Source organism: Pyrus communis, chromosome 14 (genome assembly GCF_041283825.1).
Source record: "Pyrus communis isolate YQ-2024b chromosome 14, ASM4128382v1, whole genome shotgun sequence".
Lineage (NCBI taxonomy): Eukaryota > Viridiplantae > Streptophyta > Magnoliopsida > Rosales > Rosaceae > Pyrus > Pyrus communis.
The window spans coordinates 985,340-1,005,853 of record NC_142578.1 but is presented as its reverse complement, the minus strand read 5'-3'; the positions used below and the strand labels follow the sequence as shown (position 1 = coordinate 1,005,853).

General features: G+C 33.2%; 2 protein-coding genes across 3 annotated transcripts; both read left to right on the top strand.

The window, feature by feature from the left end:
• Nucleotides 1-1,174: 1,174 nt before the first annotated feature.
• On the top strand, nt 1,175-4,616 carry LOC137713847 (MYB-like transcription factor 4). Its single transcript, XM_068453202.2, has 3 exons — nt 1,175-1,563; nt 1,897-2,026; nt 3,956-4,616. The coding sequence occupies exons 1-3, from the start codon at nt 1,434-1,436 to the stop codon at nt 4,254-4,256; spliced, it is 561 nt and encodes a 186-aa protein (XP_068309303.2). The 5' UTR covers nt 1,175-1,433; the 3' UTR covers nt 4,257-4,616.
• Nucleotides 4,617-11,084: 6,468 nt separating this feature from the next.
• Nucleotides 11,085-13,018, top strand: LOC137713790 (myb-related protein 308). 2 transcript variants are annotated; one of them, XM_068453142.2, is made up of 3 exons: nt 11,085-11,298; nt 11,625-11,754; nt 12,414-13,018. In XM_068453142.2, exons 1-3 carry the CDS (start codon nt 11,169-11,171, stop codon nt 12,742-12,744), a joined length of 591 nt encoding a protein of 196 aa, XP_068309243.1. In that variant the 5' UTR covers nt 11,085-11,168; the 3' UTR covers nt 12,745-13,018. The 2 variants fall into 2 exon arrangements, with proteins under 2 accessions (XP_068309243.1, XP_088540310.1); XM_088684184.1 differs by having other exon boundaries at nt 11,218-11,354.
• Nucleotides 13,019-20,514: the final 7,496 nt, after the last annotated feature.

Sequence of the window (20,514 nt, the reverse complement as noted above, 5' to 3'; positions counted from 1 at the left end):
AATTTGGAGGTTATGGATATCGATAATTTTGTGGTTGTGAGAATCGATGTGGTACAGCCGTCTTTCAATTGAAACATTGTCATCCCCAAGCCAGGACCCACCAAGAAACACTTACCTACAACTAAATGTCCTTGTGGTGATGTCTAAGCCAAAATAATTTGTATTGTCATGTGTTTTAACTTTTTATTATGAGAGTATAAAATTGCTTGAGATCCGAACCATCGTCATTCTCAAATTAGGGTCTTAACGGAGATAAACTTAATTTCAACAAGATACCACTGTGGTGGTATTTCAAGACAACTATATATGCACTATCATACGTTTTATTTTTTATCCATGTGAAAATGCTTATAACAACCCCAAGCCATTCACCTTTCAACAAGAAATATTACTTAATTACCTAATCAATATATCAACCAGAATATTTGGATTATTTAGTCAAAATTCGTTCTTAATTACAATGAATATTTGGTAGTCATAAAGTTTGTCTAAACAGAGCTGTATGGTAACAATTCCTGTCAAAGAAAATACTTCAAAATTGGTTACTATTTCGTAGACTGGTACAATAACTAACTGATCAGTGAAACTCTTTTTTAAGGCTTTTAATCCATAATAATCTATGTGATTAGTATAACTTTTTGCTTTGATTCATTACAATGAAAATTGATAGAAGTGGTCTTTGAGTTTACTTACTGTAAATCATTCTGATTCTTCTATGAAAAATATGTCAATATCCTCATTAAGTGAAAAAGTTGGATTGCCAAAGATATGCTTAAAAACGTGGTCATGTGATCATTAACATGATAATTTAATGAACATTGACTGATTTTTCACAGAATGATCAAAATTATTTACAATAGACAAGCTCAAATATCACTTCTATTAATTTTCATTGTCAGGAATTCAAATAAAGAGTTATATCAGTTTCAGAGACCATTATGGATAAAAATCCTTTTCAAGTGGTAGCCAAGGGAAAACTGAAGACTTTTGGAGCCTACCCACTTAAAAATTAGGTTAGCTGTGGAAAACATGGTCAAAGGTAAGTGGTGCACATTCTCACCTCACCAAACCATGCACATTCTTGCCATTCATAGACACATAAAAACATGCATGCTTGGGTAAAAACAACCAGTCCATCTTAAACTTGTAAGCACCTCCAAATTCTCCCCTACCGCGCGCGCACACATCCACAGAATACTTTATATCTTATTATATATCTTCCTGTTTCCCTACCTCTAATCCATATCCTATATTCATGGGGCCTCAACACTAGATTTCTCTCTCGCTCTCTCTCTCTCTCTCTCTCTCTCTCTCTCTCTCTCATCTGGAAGACAGGAACTTCTTATATATCAATAACCCCAAGTACCTAACTGCTGCATGCTATTGCATATGTTGTTTGTAGTTAATCAGAAACTTGCTAGGGTTTTTGATCAATGAGGAAGCCTGGTTGTGATAAGATAGAGACGAACAAAGGAGCATGGTCTAAGCAAGAAGATCAGAAACTGATTGACTACATCCAGAAACATGGTGAAGGTCGTTGGAATTCTCTTCCTAAGGCTGCAGGTGGGCGTATAGTGTATACTGCAGACACATCTTCTAAATTCCGATCAATTGCTTAATTAATTCATGGACTTTTACTTCTTGATCGGTGTGTAGCTAGCTAGGGTATACTATCTTGCAATTTAGCTAATATATTATTGTATATATCATCTATGATCTATACGAATATGCATGACCATGAATCATGATCGGGGAAGTAAACCATCGATTCCCCATCGTGATAAGAGTATATAGTTTATAATGAATAGTATTAAAGAAATATATAGATGATATCTAGCTTTTCAGAGTTCATGTACATGTTGAATAGTATTATTGTTGATGATGAATCATGATTAGGGTTGCGTCGGTGTGGCAAAAGTTGTCGACTGAGATGGATAAACTATCTAAGGCCAGATCTTAAACGCGGAAGTATTGGAGAAGATGAAGAGGACCTCATCATCAGGCTTCATGCACTCCTGGGGAATCGGTATGCATTTACATATAAAGAATAAGATTCTCTTCCCTTCAAATTTCTCTCCCTCTAGTCCCATCCTATGTGAACGGTCACAATTAAGTTACGTTAACATCTTATGTTGACTTCTTTATAGAAAGAGAGACAAAAAGAATGTGAGAGAGGAGGAGAGGAGAGGCGATTTGGAAGGGAGAGAATTCTACTCCCATATAAAAACTGCTCTAATCTCAAATTAACTCAATACATATATGTATTACGCCCTTTCCCGAAATTAATTCTTCAATTACAGGATTGCCCAAACAACCTAACTAGAAGAGGGTTTAAGGGTGATTTAATTGAGTTTGGAAACAATCATGTATTTAATTTTCTTCCAATATATAGTTATATAAGTACTAATTTGTATATGCCTACTATCATATATTAGTTTATATAATTACAACCATATCTGTATATTATAAGTAAATCTTAATTAAATTTGGGTTTTTTTTTTTTTTTTTGAACAGACGATAATATTTACACCACAGGGGTCAGGGAGCGAGCTTAGCCTCACAATGAGCTAGCAATAACATGATTCAAATTCACCTTTGGCAAGAATCAAACCTAAAACCTCTCACATACAAGTGAAAATGAATATCACTAGACCGTAGTACTAAGTGGCTTTGACCATTTAGATTTGGGTTCAAAAATCAACATGGTTATTAAGTTAAGTCCAATATTATATTTGCTCCACTTTCATTTCTTTTATACACATTATATATATTTATTTAAATATTAGAGATAAGCAAGTGGCCCTCTACCATAGTCGTGGAGATGAGTGTTGCCCTTACCCTTTGACATGGGTTTGAACCTCGTCGGCTTCTTAATCTAACATCTAATCTAAATCGTTTGACCCAAAAAAAAAATAGAGATAAATAATATACTAACACAAACAAATATGTGAATGTATATTATACATATAAGCAAGATATGAAAACTAGCTAAAAGGTACAAAAACATAATATACCTATAAGCAAGACACAATAATATGTGATACATGTTGATTATAAAAAAAATCTGTCATATACGTAGATAAATACAATTAATATGTGATTAAGAGTAGGAAGAAGAACAAGAAAGAACAAAAAAAAAAATGAAATAAGAAGAAATAATTAAAAAGATTATTGGAAAGAAATTTAATTTTGATAATAAATCATACTAATTATTTTTTTTTGGTCAAATATATATTATATTAGTCACCGACGGGGTTTGAACCTACGCTGTCATGCAAGAGCTCAACTCATTTCCATTACTATGGTAAAGGGTCACTTGCCAATATATAGGTTTAGCAGAGTTAGCAATAGAACCATTTTTGTCAACCAAAAGTGGGTGAAATGACTATTTAGTCTTCTATCACACATAAAAAAAATGATGAGCAATAATGTAATTTTACATATTTAGATTTTACTTTTTTTTTTTATTGAAGGATCACCTTCAGGTGATATTATGATATATCTAAAATTAAAAAACAATAAAAAACTCTCACTCCCGCTCCCATCCCACACACTCTCTTTCCCCCTCTCTTCTTCCCATTTTAAAAACAAAAATAAAAGGAGTTCATACACATAAAGTGGACTGTTCCTAAATAAGCTCAAAAAATTGAACTTATATCAAGTTTTCTCATTTTTATAAATAATCTATAATTCAATTATGCGTATTAATTTCTTGTATACTTGGATTAGCTAGCCAAGTTGGTTAGTGCAATGCTTCCCCTACACCAAGTTCAAATCTTCCTTCACGTAGTTTAGCTTAAATTATGATATATCACCCAGTCAAATTCATACTTAAAGATGTTTTTTTTTTTTTTTTTTTTTTTTTTTGAATTTGAGAGAATTCATATAAAACCTAAAAATATTTTGATACATGAGGACTAATATATTTATATGATATTTTGATGAATTTATTTAGGTGGTCACTGATAGCCGGAAGACTGCCGGGAAGGACAGACAATGAGGTGAAGAATTACTGGAACTCTCATATAAGGAAAAAATTATTAAAGATGGGAAGTACTCTTGATCCCAAAAAATCCCATGACCACCATGATCCTCACTTGAGAAGAGGCACTACTGCTAGTGTACCAGTTCTGCAGCCTGATGCTAGAAAACCAATATTATTTGCATCGTCGTCGTCGGATTCCATGAGTACTGGTGCTGAAATTCACAGCAACGAAAGCGGTTTGCCTGACTTGAATCTCGACCTCTCACTCTAGCTAATTGTTTGTGGAAGAGAGGCAGAAGAGTACTATATGTAGTGTCTAGTTTAATCATATACACCCCACCACCACCAGGCTTCTTTTAGGCAATGGCCTTGGATACGTGGTTTGGCTTTAATTATGACTAGTGTGGTCGACTAGTATAAAGGTGTGTACGAAAACTGATCATAATTCATGGCTAGTTATTAGTGTGCGGACAATTGGATGCATATATATGCACATGACTGCCAAGATCCTAGTTGTATGTGTATGTATGACTGCCAAGATCCTAGTTGTATGTGTATGTATGACTGCCAAGATTCTAGTTGTATGTGTATGTATGACTAAAATATAGACGGAATTTGGATTGTTGAAATAAATTACATACTGAGCACTACATAATTGGTGTCAAAATATCAAAAGCGTGTGTCTTTGAATTCTCCCTATCATATTATTAGTTATAATATTATTTGAAACTCCTTGAAAGAGGTAATTACGGGTTCATCTCTTGTATCTCTCCCATTATAGTAATATCAAATGCTTGATGCTAGAATTTGAAGGGATATGTAGTGTCTGGTTAAGATAAGAATCGACTGATATTGCAGTATACATGCATGCAACTGGTTTGCAATAAATATATCTTTTGTATCTTGTATTGTTGTTTATACACTTTATGTTTCCAATTTTATGGTCAATGTTCAAATGATCATAGAATGAGGTTCCATTTATGCATGATTCAACAAATATCAATCTGCAAGGAAATCATTTTTCCCATACCTACAAATGTAGTTCCATTATTATTAATGGTCAATTGGACCAATATTAATTCATGCATGGCTCGCTCCTTAAGAAGTATGGTACATTAGTAAAGCTCGGAATCAGAGGAGAGATTTTCTCGTGTGTTTGGAACACGGGATTAAACGCCAGATGTTATTATATAATTAGCGTAAAATTTTATTTTTTAAATATCCCTCTAACTGTATAATAATATTTGGTATCAGTCTCGTGTTCCAAGTACAATAAAAAATCTCCCGAATGAGAGAACTCAATTAGCCAGAGAAAGCAAATAGTAATGCCTTTTGGTCAAGAATCTTCTTTCCAAACAACCAAAAGAAGAAGCTAAAAGCTACAAACTCTTGAATGCAGTAAAATTTAGCTTCCCTTTATTTTTTATAATTTTCAGTCGCGGATTCAAGAATTTTTTTTTTTGTTAGGAGCAAGATGTAGCCTTATCTCACATTTTCTCTTCGTGTTCACCAAAGTCAATTCCACGTCACTTTGTCTCTTCTTGCCTTATCTTGATCTGACCTTCTGAGTACATTTGTCAAAAAATTTGCCCTAGTATAACTGTACTTAGCTTCCTTAAACCTACAAAATTTCATTTGTATGCTTATGTATATGTCTTCGCTGGAGAGTATTAAGAAAGGCGTTTTTTCTCTTTTTGTGCTTGGAAATTCAGAATCAAATGAACTAGTCATGCTGCGTTATAGAGAGTATGTTTTGGTTTTTAGATTGATTTGAATAAGGGTGTTACTGATCTTAAAATAGAGATGGATTGTAGGGATTAATGAGACAATTAAAAAGATGTGAGTTGAAACACATTTACAAGACTGCTGTTTTGTTCCTCTCTAAGATTTCTCTCTCTCTCAAACTGTCGACTTCTTCTTCTCTATTTAGCTCTCCGTGGTATGCCTAACACATATAATTAATTAGCAATTTAAGAAGTAATCTAATTTACTTATAAGTTTATGCAATGTCCATTTTTCGATCAAAGTTGGACGATTTAAAAAGTAATCTAATATATTTAATTATAATCCTATAAAAAGATTTTTTTATTTTTTTCCATCTGAGACTTATTCTTTTATCACCTAAAACTAAATGAAAGAACATGATGTAACTTGATTCCAATTTCCAACCTTTTTTCTTGATGCTACTTTTGACTTTTCACCAAAAAACTTGAATGCGTAGTTTTTCAATTCTCTGTTGAAAAAGAAGGAAGGGAACACTTATATTTATGACACTGCAGCACCAGAGCAAAATTTCAAAAGTTGTCTTTATTAGAGGAGGCAATGAACGACTCAACTGAGAGAATTCAGTTTGCTCTGACGTTCCAAAACAAAGGGAATTGGATCCCATCAGTATCTACCATGTGAGAAATCTTCACATCTTAGTTATTTATCATATATTGTATAGTCATAAATTATTTAATTATTTTTTATTTAAAAATCAACATAAATAATATCTGACAAAAACTGATCGCACGATGTACGATGAACGACTACGATGTGAAGATGCCTAAGATTCTCACAAAATAGATCCGAAGAGAATCCTCTTCCAAATCAAAGTAGAAAAAATCTAATGAGGATCCTTGCCTTGGTGAGGATTCATGGAATCTTTTAATCGCGTTCGTTTATAATATATTATACATTCAGAAATTATTTTAAATATTTTATTTAAAATTAAAAATAAATAATATATGATCTAATTACACGATTTACGATAAACAGACATGATTAAATAATCTCCTGAATCCTCAAACAGGATCCAGAAATCAAACCCTTCGTTCAAAGCTAACAGTCAACTCTATTATCTACCAACTCTACACTCTGGTAACCTATATTATACGTATGAGATATGTTACAAGGAAACTCTCTCAAAATAATTTTTTTTATAAACTCTGCCACTTCACAATTCTAATTTTATAACAAAAAATATAGAGAGTTTCATCTTTTAAAGAAGAGAGTTTTAACGAAAAACCTACGGTACTGTTCACTTTAACGAAAAACCATATTTTTATACTAAAAAGTCAATCATGATACTATTTACTTTACTCTTTATTTTGTCCTTATCATTAAAACTCAAAGTTTTCAAGTCATTTTCATTAGTTTTCTTTTTAAAAAATCTCTTTGACATTTTTCTATGTACATTTGTAGTAATAGTATATTCCTTTTAAACAGATTTGGATCCTCTCCTGAGCTAATGGAGAGGATCCTCCTGACCTATCATCATAGACCGTTGGATTTTTATCCAACGGCTACAATTATTATAACTTTAAAGGGACCCATGTTTGAAGCCGTTGAATAAAAATCCAACGGTCCACGATGATGAGTCAGGAGCATCCTCTCCATTAACTCAAGAGAGGATCCAAATCCCTTTTAAACCTGTGCATATATGTACTATTCTAAGAAAAATGTTAATGCTTGGAAGATTAAATTTAATGACAAATATTACAAATTAAATGATGTGTCTCTAATAGGAATGAACACATTTATCGCTTAAGTAATAAATAAATCATAAACTTTTATGTTTTTTAGTTTTTAAAAGTTTGTTTATAAATTTAATTTCCTTAATTTACCTTAAAAAAAATGTATAAATAAACCTCAGCATGCAACAATAATAATAAAGTAATTATGACTGTGAAACCGATGAATATAATATGATATAGGGCTTGCCAATGCCTCTGTATATGTTTGTTTGGACATTTTATCATTTTTTTTTTGCCAGAATCTAAAATCCGGTTTTCCTTCGTATTCTAAACCTTTTAAACGTCGCTGGTTTAGAACGTCGGTGCGAGGGAGAAATCTAAAGTTTGGGCTTTTTCCACAAATATTTAAATTGGATTGAGATCCTCCCAACGAATCCAACACTTTAAACCGTTTAAATTCTGTTATTTTTATTAGGATAAATATCAGTTTACTATCTTTAAATTTTATGATTTTCAACATTTAGTACATGAAATTTTTTTCGTTTCAAAGTCATACCTAAAATGTTAATTTTAAAACAATCTTATATATCTGTTAGTCTAGTTATTAAGTCTTCTGTTAATTGATGATAACGTATCTCTCATATGAAGAATGACTGAAAGTCACATGTTATTAATGGTCCATGTGAAAATTAAAAATTCAAAAAAAAATTCTCTCCGAAATTTAAAATATTAAAATAATCAATTAAAAAAAGAAAAAGAAAAAAGCCCCAGAACCCTTCGTCTTCCCCAGCCGACACCCCTCCATCCCTTCTTCCTCAATTTCCTTGTTATGGTTTTTGTCTGCAAATCTCACCTTATATGAAACTCGACCTCTAAATAGACCCAGTAGCTGAAGACCTCGCCACCGTCTACACCTTCCTCCAGAACTCGCTACACACGCAAATGAATAATTGCCTCCTTGTCGTTGCTCGAAGAGCACGAGAAGCAGGACGAGCTCGACCACGACAGGGCATCGAATGACGACACGTCGTTAATAGAAGAGACGCACGAGGAGAGGAACAAGGCCATGCAGGATTACTACTCCGATTTGCAGGAGTGCTACTCGGAGGTGGAAGAATCTGAAACGATGAAGCGGAGAAAAAAGAGAAGCGCCGTCTGTGCGGCGGTCTCGGCGTTAGCTGATGGAGTCGAAAAAGGTAAGCCTGGAGTCGGGTCGGGTCACCATCGGCGGCTGTGGGTCAAGAACAGGTCGAAAGCGTGGTGGGACAAGTGCAACCAGCCGGATTTTCCGGAATCGGAATTCAAAAAGGGTTTTCGGATGGGGAAATCCACGTTCGATTTAATATGCGAGGAGCTCAACTCGCCATCGCGAAGGAGGACACGACGCTGCGGAACACGATTCCGGTGCGACAGAGAGTGGCGGTGTGCCTTTGACAGAGAGTGTCGGGTGGGGATGACGAAGGGGGTTTTGATTTTAATTTTTTTTTTAATAATAATTTTATTTAATTAAATATTTTAATATTTTAAATTTGAGCGAGAAATTTTTTTTTTTAATTTTTAATTTTTACTTGAACCTATTAATGACACCTAGCGTTCAATTATTGTTCACATAGACGTCACGTCATTAATTAAAGGGAGACTTAACAACCAAACTAACGGAGTTATAAAATTGTTCCAAAATTAACATTTAAGTATAACTTTGAGACAAAAAAAACTTCATGTACTAAATGTTAAAAATCACAACATTAACTGAGATTTACCCTTCTTATTAATTCATTTACAGGCCCATTTCATATACTATCTTACTCTCCAACGCCTATATATGAACAATTCGGATTGTTTGGTCTACTAACTCCAGAATGTGAGATCTGATGATATCATCCATTTACGTGGACCTTTCTCGAAAAGTCGGTCGTTCATTCATACTGTAAGGGTGTCAAATGTTCGTACACTTTACAGGAGGACGCCGTCTGTAGCTCAAGTTTGTCTGTGGCCGCGAATCTACCATTCAACTCGCGGGTGGACGTGACCTACCTGTACAAGACTTGTCAGATTCCATCTTGAATCCAGCCCCTTTGATTTTTAGTTTCTTTTATTTTTTATTTTTGTCAGAATCCATTGGTATAAACAGGCAGAGTGAAAAAGAGAGAGAATTCTCATCCACAAAAAATACTCATTATGGATAATGGATGTATCAAAGATTATGTGACTAAGCAGAGATAGTTCGTCTACTTCGACCCCAACAAAAAAAAAAAAAATGTTTTGGCCATGCATTCTTAACTTGGAATTTGCTATTCACACTCTTTTTTATTTTCTTATAGTCTTGTTAATTTTTGTTTATTAATTTTTTATATTAGATCAGATGATAGAAAATTAAAAAAATGTGTGTGAGAATTAAAAATGAGTGTGCATAACACTACCCTTTAACTTTTAGTCGATATAGTACATTACAAAATTTGAAGTTGCCTTTTATTTTTTTAGTATTATTACTAAATTATGAAGGAAATAAGAGAAACAATAGACCATTCAAATTAATTATAAATTAAACGTAACCATGACAAGGAAAGTGTCAATTTATTGATATATTTGTCAAAAATTTCATTGTGTTATTAGCACTCGATGACGATTTTAATTAGTAAACTTTTTTTATGTTTGGTAAACATTCAGTTTCAGTTTTTTTTCACAGTTTTGAGTAAAAAAAAAGCAAAAAATACAAAGCTGCAAAACCTCGCTTTGAAAAACCAGTTTTTTTCACATCTGTTTTACATAAAAGTTTATCAAACACTATACTGCTTTTTTTTTTTTTTTTCAAAAGCACTTTTACAAAAAAGTTTACCAAACACTTTGCTACTTTATTTCACAGCTGCTTATTCTCACAGCACAGCAGAAGCAGTTTTTTTTCAAAGCACAGCAATACCAAACCAGCTAGTCTCCACTTTGTTGATAGTATTGACTATCGGGGTTAAATATCAAAGACATCAAAATGTTTTCACATTTAAATAGCTGACTTTAAAGTAGGTTTTTTTTTAATGTTGAAGGTTAAGAGAATGGATAATGTTTGTGTCCTCACATTTACGATTAACGAATTTTTACCGTTCGAACATCATAATCGGAACCGTTCATTTTCTTAATCGTCATCTAAAGTTCATATATGCAAAAAAGTTATTCAATTTGAAGATCTTTTAATCATTCATATGCATAAAACAAATTGACGGTTCATCATGATGATGCTACTTATTACCACAATGGTTGATTGGTATAACACGTATGGATGATTAAACGATCTCCAAATTGAATAATTTTTTATAGATATGATCTTTAGATGATGATAAAGAGAATAAACAGTTCCAATTATAATATTCAAATGATAAATTTTCGTTAATCGTAAGTGGATGATAAGTAAATTCCTGAGGAACACAAGCATTAGGATTACTCTAGGTATTAATAGTGTTGCTAAACTTTGTTGCGTGATAAATAGAAAGGAAAATAGAAAAAAGATTTAATAAGGTTGGCATAGTACCAGACACCGTCACACACACACCAAACGCTCGACAGATGATGCGTAGTTAAATTACCCAACTGTAAGTCAAGCGAAGTAGTCAGAAAACTTTGTTATATTGTTCTCTAGCTCCCTTCACTTGGGCAGCTTGAGTTTCTCTCTCTCTCTCTCTCTCTCCCTCTCTCTCTGCATTTGCTGTAAGAAGAACTTCGATATTACTACTGTAATGAGGAAACCTTGCTGTGAGAAGAAAAAGACGAACAAAGGAGCATGGTCGAAGCAAGAAGATAAGAAGCTCACTGAATTTGTTGAAAAAAATGGCGAAGGAAGCTGGCGCTCCCTTCCACTTGCTGCAGGTATACTGTATACATGCACTTCCTCTTGCACTTACAAAACCAAAATCACGTGGAAGGTATATTGCTCTGGTGAACAGGACATTTTTCTTTCTCTTCGGTTCAAACCATTCTTCAGTGCCTTAATGTACTTGGAGTAATAATATCAATTCTCGAAAAAAAAAAATCGTTAACATGGACAAATTCGCTCATGTACACGCACTTACACATGTAGTTCTCAATTAATTCTTAACTTATGAGCTTGAAAAATATTTATTAAATGTCTATGGTTCCTTATTTTTCATTAATCTTAATTATTGATCATCATTTGAAATTTAATAATGGTGCAGGCTTGCTCCGTTGTGGAAAGAGTTGTAGATTAAGATGGGTAAATTATCTAAGGCCAAACTTGAAACGTGGCAACTTTGGTGAAGATGAAGAAGACCTAATCATCAAGCTCCATGCACTTCTTGGAAACAGGTATACTGCTCGCGAATAGACAAATATGTTGATAACAATTTGAGAAAAAGGAGAAATTAAAAGGGAATATTTTGAAAGAAGATAACCCTCTATCATATACATGCAGGAGTAGAGTTTCTGAAAAATTTCAAGCAAACATAGAAAGGGAGTATTTTGATGGGATGAAAAATCACAGAAAAAAATATTTTTTTAAGGTTAATTAATTAACTTTTTTTCATTGGAGGCTTATGCATTTGCTAGAGTCTGAATAAATTGCAACAATAATCCTAATTGATAATGCATGCTCCTCTCTAGCTATTGCATAATTTCCTAATGGTACTATATGATGATAATTACAAATAATATATATATATATATATATATATTAAGTTAAATAGCTAAGAGAATGTTTGATAACCATTTTATTTTTTTTAATTTTTAGTTTTCGTTAAAAAGATTGTTTGATAAGTATTTGAAAGCTAGTTTGTGAGTCTTAAAATTTGGCTTGATTTTGGTTTTGAAAAAAAATTAAAAATAAAAATTGATAATCGAAAACAAGCAAATGGTCCCTATAAACTCGCCATATAGGGAGGTTGGCCTTCTTTATTCATAATTAAGAGTACTAATTGCTGAAACTATATAAAGATCATGTATTAATGTTACTTGTAAAATTCAAATAGGTGGTCGCTAATCGCTGGAAGATTGCCGGGACGAACTGATAATGAAGTGAAGAATTACTGGAACACGCATCTAAGGAGAAAACTAATACAAATGGGAGTTGACCCCAATAACCATCGCATAGGACACACACAGAATATTGGCCTTTCAAAATCATCATTTGGCTCCAGAAAAGTAAATCATCCATGTAAAGCAGCGAATTCTCAAGGGGACAACGACTCTGATGATCATCAGAAACCATTTACAGATTCTGCAAGTGGCCCGGAAAGCAACACAAGCTGCAGTGATTTGCCTGACCTAAATCTTGATCTCACAATAGGCCTTCCAAGTTAATTTGGATACCGAACAAGTAGTTTTCATTAGTTGAGTTTCTGTTATTGTCATTGTCAGCTAGTTAAGGTGAAATTAAAACTTCAAAATTGAATGGGTAGAGATAGCATTTTCGTGCTAAATAGGAGTAGCAAAAAAGTAGAATGAATTAGTTCTATAGTTATGTAAATGGAGACTTGAGAGAGAAATTAAGAATGTGATTAGCTGGACGCATTTCTTGCTTTGTCGGCTCAAATGTTTTCCCCAAATCAATGTTTATTAGATTATGATTCTGTAACTGGTAGATTTTTCAAAACATCGATGTTACAACTTACACTTATACGCCTAGTAGTGCAAAAAACTTTGCATGTAATCGACCATTTATTGGACATATATATCCAATGCCCTTAACTAGTTGGAAGAAATTTATAGCTCAGCTGATTGGCACTCTTCCATCCAGTGCCTCTTGTATCAAAAGAATTATTTCCTAACTATATAGGTGGAACGTAAAATTGATCAAGGTACATGCCGAGACTCTTGTAGATGTCAGTATATATGTGTCTGCATATATACACAATACAAATTGTGTCAGGTGATACAACAGAGAATTTAGCAACTGTTCAATTACTAAGGTAGCTAGATTATGATATATTAGAGAATTGTTATTATCTTGGTTTTCATGCAGAGGGGTTATTAAGCAAGCTAGCCATGTGAAGAGAGTTTTATACTATTTATGGTGATAAAAGAAACCAAGCTTTTACTCTTTTTGTATAGGACTGTCAAGTGAAACTTCAGGCAACAAGTAGACACGGCAGAAATTGCAGTTATAACTTAATATTGTATAGACCAGAATATTCCTAGAGAAAGACTTGCCAACTGACGAAAACCTAATTAAGATTCTATATATCTGAATATTACAAGATTGAGAAGGCGGGGATCGGTTGAGAAACATACCTACCCTACCTTTTTTTTATGGTATCATAACATGTTGTCTAATGCTTGAAGTCCAACAGTCACACACACTCTACGTTATCCCGTTTGTTTTGTCTATGTGCTTAACTTAAAAATTTGCCACACGTAAAGAATAAATCTCACATTGATAAGAGGAAAGACTTTATTTAGGCTTATATAAATAAGAGCTTTTTATACTTATTAGAACCTTTTTATGCACCAGTTTTGGAGAACAGAGAAAATTTGTGAAGTAATATCTAACTTTATCTTTGTGGACTGGTTTACTTGTCTGATAATTCGGATTGATTTTTTTTTTTTCTCTTGAATTATTTTTGCATCTTATCTATATATAAATAACTCGTTATCGAGAAAATAAAAGCGTGTGAGTGTGTGCCAGATTATATATATTATATGAGAAAATACCAAATATTTTGTTTAATGCAGTTAAATATGGGACAATATTTGCACTAATCCTATGATGGGGAACCAATTTGTACAATCTCTTGAACAATATTATTGCTAGCCCCTTCTTAATTCAATCCTTTTTGTTCAAAAAAAATATTCATTAATTTGATGCATATAAATGATTAATTGATCTTTGGTTTGATTTAGTTTTTCTTTTTTGAAATATAATCTTTAAATAATGGTAAATAATATAAACATATATGAGGATGAAGTTTATATTATGAATGCTTAACATATATCGTAGAGATAACTCTTAACTAACTAAGAAAAGTACACAATAGCTAGGTAAGATCATATGCGGTTGAAGTTTTCTGAACTGATGGTTAAAGTATAATATATATATATATATATATATATATATATATATATATATATATATTGTTTATGGATAGTTTGCGATGTTAGCGAACCCTAGCATGCATCAAGCATATGGATGGTGCTATCCACGCACTTATTTTCACTTTTCACACATCTTTTTTAATTTTCGATCATCAGATTGAATGAATTGAAGAAGTTAAAAATTAATAAAAATATGTGAGAGGTATAAGTGGGTGTATAAATAGCACTATCACAAGCACATGTGATTAAATGACCAAGCTCCGACACACACACACACACATATTAGAATCTACACGCATTTGGTAGACCTACTGCATGTCCAAGTTTAAATTGCTAGCTAAGCTAGGCATTCTCTTCAAATTTTACTCATTATTCTGTTGGGTTTTGAATATGTTGGTGATCAAGTCTCGTTTCGCCTACCCACATGCATAGACCAAACCCTAATTTGAAACCACCATTCCAAGTCAAAATTTATAACCTAAATTACCTAATTGATTTGGTTGCATGGGCTTATTATACGTATGGTTGCACTCACTATTGGTGTACTGCTCCTCAAGGTTCTAAAAAACGGTAGGTGCTAGGCGGGCAGCGGGAAGGGGCCTAGCGCCTAGGCAACTAGGTGGATTTATGTAAATTAATTGTATATCTTGTAAACCTATTTACACTTAAAAAAATAAAATAAACTATACTTGTATGGATAATAAAAGAATGATAAAATGCAAAAATAGAAGTAGAAGAATACACAAAGTACATCCATCCAACAAGTTCAATATTTAAAAAACAGTAAGCATATAATCATAATGAGGAGTATTTTTGGATGATAGACTAAATTATTCTTGTTCATGATCCTTGCATTAGATTGGACATAGACTAAATTATTTTACCTTGTTGTATCTAGTTTATTTCTTGTCTTTGTATGTATTCCCTCAAAAGTGCTCCAATTCATTTCACAATTGGATGAACTTGTAGTTAATCCATCTTTTGCAAATTAGATACACCATTTCCATAAGTATACTACCATGAAACTAAAAAAAGAAAAAAGCACACAATTAATTATAAAAAAAAAACAGCCTAGGACCGCCTTGGCACTGCCTAGGAGCCGCCTAGCTCCAGACCGATTTTTCAAAACGATTTGCACTAAATCGCGGTGAGCCTTCAGCGCCTAGCACCTAGACGCCGCCTAGACCGAATTTTAGAACACTGCTACTACTACTGTGTTGTTCCGTAACTCCCATAGCTTAATTATGCATCTCTGTATATCTTCATCTTCAACATGATTGAAAAAAAATTAATTGAAGAATCAGCAGATATAAAACAACTTTTCCTATGTCACCTTTAATATCATGAAAGGCATGAGAGGCAAAACCAACCCTAAAAAGGGTTAATTAATTAAAACAAAAATTTAGTATATATAAAGTTCAATGAAAATCCCATGGTGGTTTTAATTAAGTATTACAAAATTACCAAAAAGCGAAGTTTAGGGTTTAGGTCGGTTGTCAATCTAACATACAAAGCTTTGAGAATTGGTGAATGGTGAGGGCCTATCGCGATGGTTGTCCAGTAGTTAGTAACTTAGTATTGATGAAATTCTCAAGTCATTTGAGAACTGCTAGTAATAAAAAATTTACTACACTGAGAAAAAAAAGTGCAAAAGCCACAAGTACTACAGTGGGAACAGAGATTGAATAAAGTTTTATCTTCGTTGACAATAGAGAAGCAGACAAATAGATTATTGTACACAAAAACATGGACCACCAGGGTTGTGGTCCTTGTGGATGTGGTGGTGGTGGAGCAACAAAACCAATAAGTTAGTAATTAACTTAGGGTATATTATCAATTTCCCCCCTGAATTTGTGACCATTAGCCAATTTCCCCCCTCAACTTTAATTTTGGGCAATTTCCCCCCTGAACTCTCATGATTAGTCAATTTCCCCCCTCAACATTAATTTAGCCAATTTCCCCCCTCAACTCTTATAATTAGTCAATTTGCACCCTACTGTTAAATTTTTAATTTGATCATAATTAAACAAGTGTGTGTAAGAAACTAAATAAGATGTATGTTAATCATGTTCCTATATCTTTATCCTATTACAAATAGATTAAAATTTAGAATTTTACAATTTATCATAGATAGTATTATTAGTCATAATAAATCAGTATAGAGTAATTTTATTTGATTTTTGACTATACAAAATTGATAACAAAAAGGATTGATGTGTAAATTTTTGTATGTGAATACAATTTTCTTTATAAAAGTGAAAGCTAAGTTTAAGTAAATTGCGGAGAATCGAGCTTTAGTAAAAAAATGGCTAGTCTATTCATAATTTTCGACTCCTTATTAAGAATAACCCATTTTATTGAAATAGGTTTGATCCATGAGTTTAGGATTATTATTTCTTTTTGTTATTATTTCTTCTTCTACATGCTTTAAACCCGATTCATAACTTTTTCTTATAATCAACCCATGTCACATACTAACTGTATTATGTTTTTGTACATTTTACCCTATATTATGCAGGTGAGTTTATGTTAATTTTAGTACTTTGTTGGAAGCTATTAGAAAGATTGAAAATTAAGAAAAGAATAGATGGAAAATTAAAAAAAAAAAATTAACAGTAGGGTGCAAATTGACTAATTTTGAGAGTTGAGGGGGGAAATTGGCCAAATTAAAGTTCAGGGGGGGAATTGACTAATTATGAGAGTTGAGGGGGGAAATTGGCCAAAATTAAAGTTCAGGGGGGAAATTGCCCAATGGTCACAAGTTCAGGGGGGAAATTGATAATATACCCATTAACTTAATAAGTTAATATAAATTAAACTTTTAGGAACTCCACAATCCGTCAAAGTTTTCAGTCTGATCAACCACTCATTTCGACAATGATTAAAATCGATTAAAATGTTATTTCAGTTTCCAAAATCTGCAACCTGCTGCAGCACAAAGTTTGCCCCGCATTACCCAATATTTGTTAATTATTTACTAATTTATCAGTACTGAGAAATGTGGCACCAAGAATTCAAGGAAAGTTTTCAGACAAACTTTCTTGATCAGTTCCTAATAATCACATTGGTAGTTGTTGCGACTTGCATGCATGTCACATAACCCTTGACCTAGCAGAAGAGGTATACACATGAATTTTTGTGAGCTAACTACTACCTCTATCTACCATTCAACATGCAGAATTACTCTCTACATATCCCGCCACATCCTACTAAAATTTAGTTAGGTTGTTAATATTTAAACTATTACTATTGTCATTTTGCTCAACGAATATATAATCACAGCCATGACTATCTTCTGAGTTAAAACATATACTGAATCCTTTCCGCAAACACTGATTGAGATGATCCCCGCCATGAAAGCCTTAAAAGCATACTCTACCAAATCATTAAAAGCTGGACTCAAAAGAAAATTAACAACTGAAAACTTTCAGAATTATTATTTTTAAAAGCTCTCGACCTAAAATAATGTATTGTATCTAGTCATTTTTTAATCTTCTGCATCAATTTTTTTTTTTGGTGTGTGTGGAGGATCCTACCAAATTTAGCTTAAGTTACATATATGGAATTTTGAAGTTCTTTGTCCAAACATAACGTAAAAGTAAATGTATAATTAAAAAAAATAAAAGAATAAAAGAAAAGGAAAATTGAAAAGAAATCAAATCTCAATAAACTAATCAAAATTATATATATCAACATATTGATCAAATATCGACGACGCATAAAATTTAATCATTGACGACATGTCCATCTTATATAGATTAATGACGTACTGAAAAAGGGATCCTTGTAGCCATTAGAATTTTTAAAAATTATTAAGTTTATCTAATTTTCTAAAGGCATGTAGATTCTGGGCAACCCAAAATCACATTTTAGTAGATCCCAGTTCTATGGACCAACACAACTATGGACTAAGGTACCATATCATTGTCAATATCTCCAAAATAAGAATTTTTAAAAATTATTAAGTTTATCTAATTTTCCAAAGGCATGTAGATTCTGGGCAACCCAAAATCACATTTTAGTAGATCCCAGTTCTATGGACCAACACAACTATGGACTAAGGTACCATATCATTGTCAATATCTCCAAAATAAGAATTTTTAAAAATTATTAAGTTTATCTAATTTTCCAAAGGCATGTAGATTCTGGGCAACCCAAAATCACATTTTAGTAGATCCCAGTTCTATGGACCAACACAACTATGGACTAAGGTACCATATCATTGTCAATATCTCCAAAATATTAGCTTAAAGCGGATACGTACGCAGTACGCTGTTGGATTTGGCCACTTTTTCTCATGCTCTGCTTTCTACTATAGTAATTTATCGACGATAACTATGTGCATCCAAAGTCGGAAACCAGAGAACCGCGAGCTCGTTTCTGTTATATCAGTCCAAAAAAAAAAAAAAAAAACAGGGCAAAGCAATGTTTTAGCAGCTGAGAGAGGAGAAGGAAAGAGACTTAGGTCATCAACTTTCTCTAAGATATTTCGGACATGTAGAACCCTAACAGCATCTTTACTCTTCTCTGTCTCTGTGACAATATATTCGATGTAGCTATTATGAGTCTTCGGCCATATTTTTATTTTCTCTTATATCTGAGGTAATTTACTTCCTATTTATGTGAATTATAAATCAGATATATTTTGATGGATATATATAGTGGCTGGTATGAACTCCAAAAGTTCATGGATTGGTGGTGTTATTTATTAATTAGGGTTTACAGTATAGGTGAGTAGAACTACACGCCAAGAAAGATTACACTTTATTAAGTAAAATTTGGAATGTTTCAAGCCACTTAGTGATATGGAATTTACTCAAATATCCAAGTTTGACCTTACATTTTTAAATTCACACCTTACACTATGATATTGGCATGGATTTAAATTCTGAAGTAATAGGATTAACACGAATGTCCTAATCACTGGTACAATTAAGCACTTGCAGTTTGAGCTTAGCAATTTCAGGTTGATTTATTCAATGAAAAAGTTGAAAGAAAAATCGAAAAAAATAAAAGGCATATATATATCCCAAGGTCACTTTTGTCTTCGTATTCCACCATGAGAAGAAAATAATATCCTTTCTATTGACTCAATTGCAATTTGACAAAAGCAAAGTAAAGTATGGCTTACTAAAAGATGGGGGCCATCCAATAATCAAGATGCAATGATGCATGGCGCGGCTGAAATATTCAAGAAATTTAACTTTTGAAATACTGTGAGCAGTTTTCTTTTTTCTAAAAGTAACATTTATTAAGCAGAAACCAGGGTTACAACGGGGCAAACAACCCAAAACACATTAGGAGAACGCCCAAGGAGCAAAAACACAAACATTAAAGGAAACCCTAATTCCTATCATCCAAACATAGAGAACAGCCGAGTCGCGATGAACGTCTTGTCAGTAGTCACCAAGACAGTTACACTGGAGAAAACAACCGAGTGGTCAATTCGACCAAGACATCGCAATACAAAATTTACAAACCCACAACGAAGAGTACACCGCATCCAACCAAAAACGTCAAACAAAGAGATAGCCACGGGATCCAAAACACCTTCACCAACGCCTACAAATATATATAAGGACAGTAACATATGAAAGTAGGGTGAGGCTAATGGCGTATATATGTAAAAAAAACCTTACTTTGGCCAAAGTCGCAGAACGCTTAGCATTGAGGGAAAGTCGACATGCCGGTCAAGGAAGGGGTAGTGGAGGGAATTGGATTTGGCATCCATCTTTAGTAGAGTCAGCCTTGAGCGCGTGCAAAAGGTGCCACTGCACGTAACCCGATTCGAAAGGGCCCCCAAATTATCATTACATGTATAAAGATGCATATCAAATACATTTAATGCAAAAGATGACAGTAATTAAGGTTCTAGTGCAAGTGGTTTAGCCGTTCAACTTTTTGGCCATGTGCTGGATTCGAATGTCTGTGGCAGCGCTATTTTCAACTTTTGCATAGGGCCTTCAAATGCTCATTTAGAGAGAAGCAGCGGGAGGAGGAGACAGGAAGGACATAGAGGGGTGGAGGCACAATGTACAT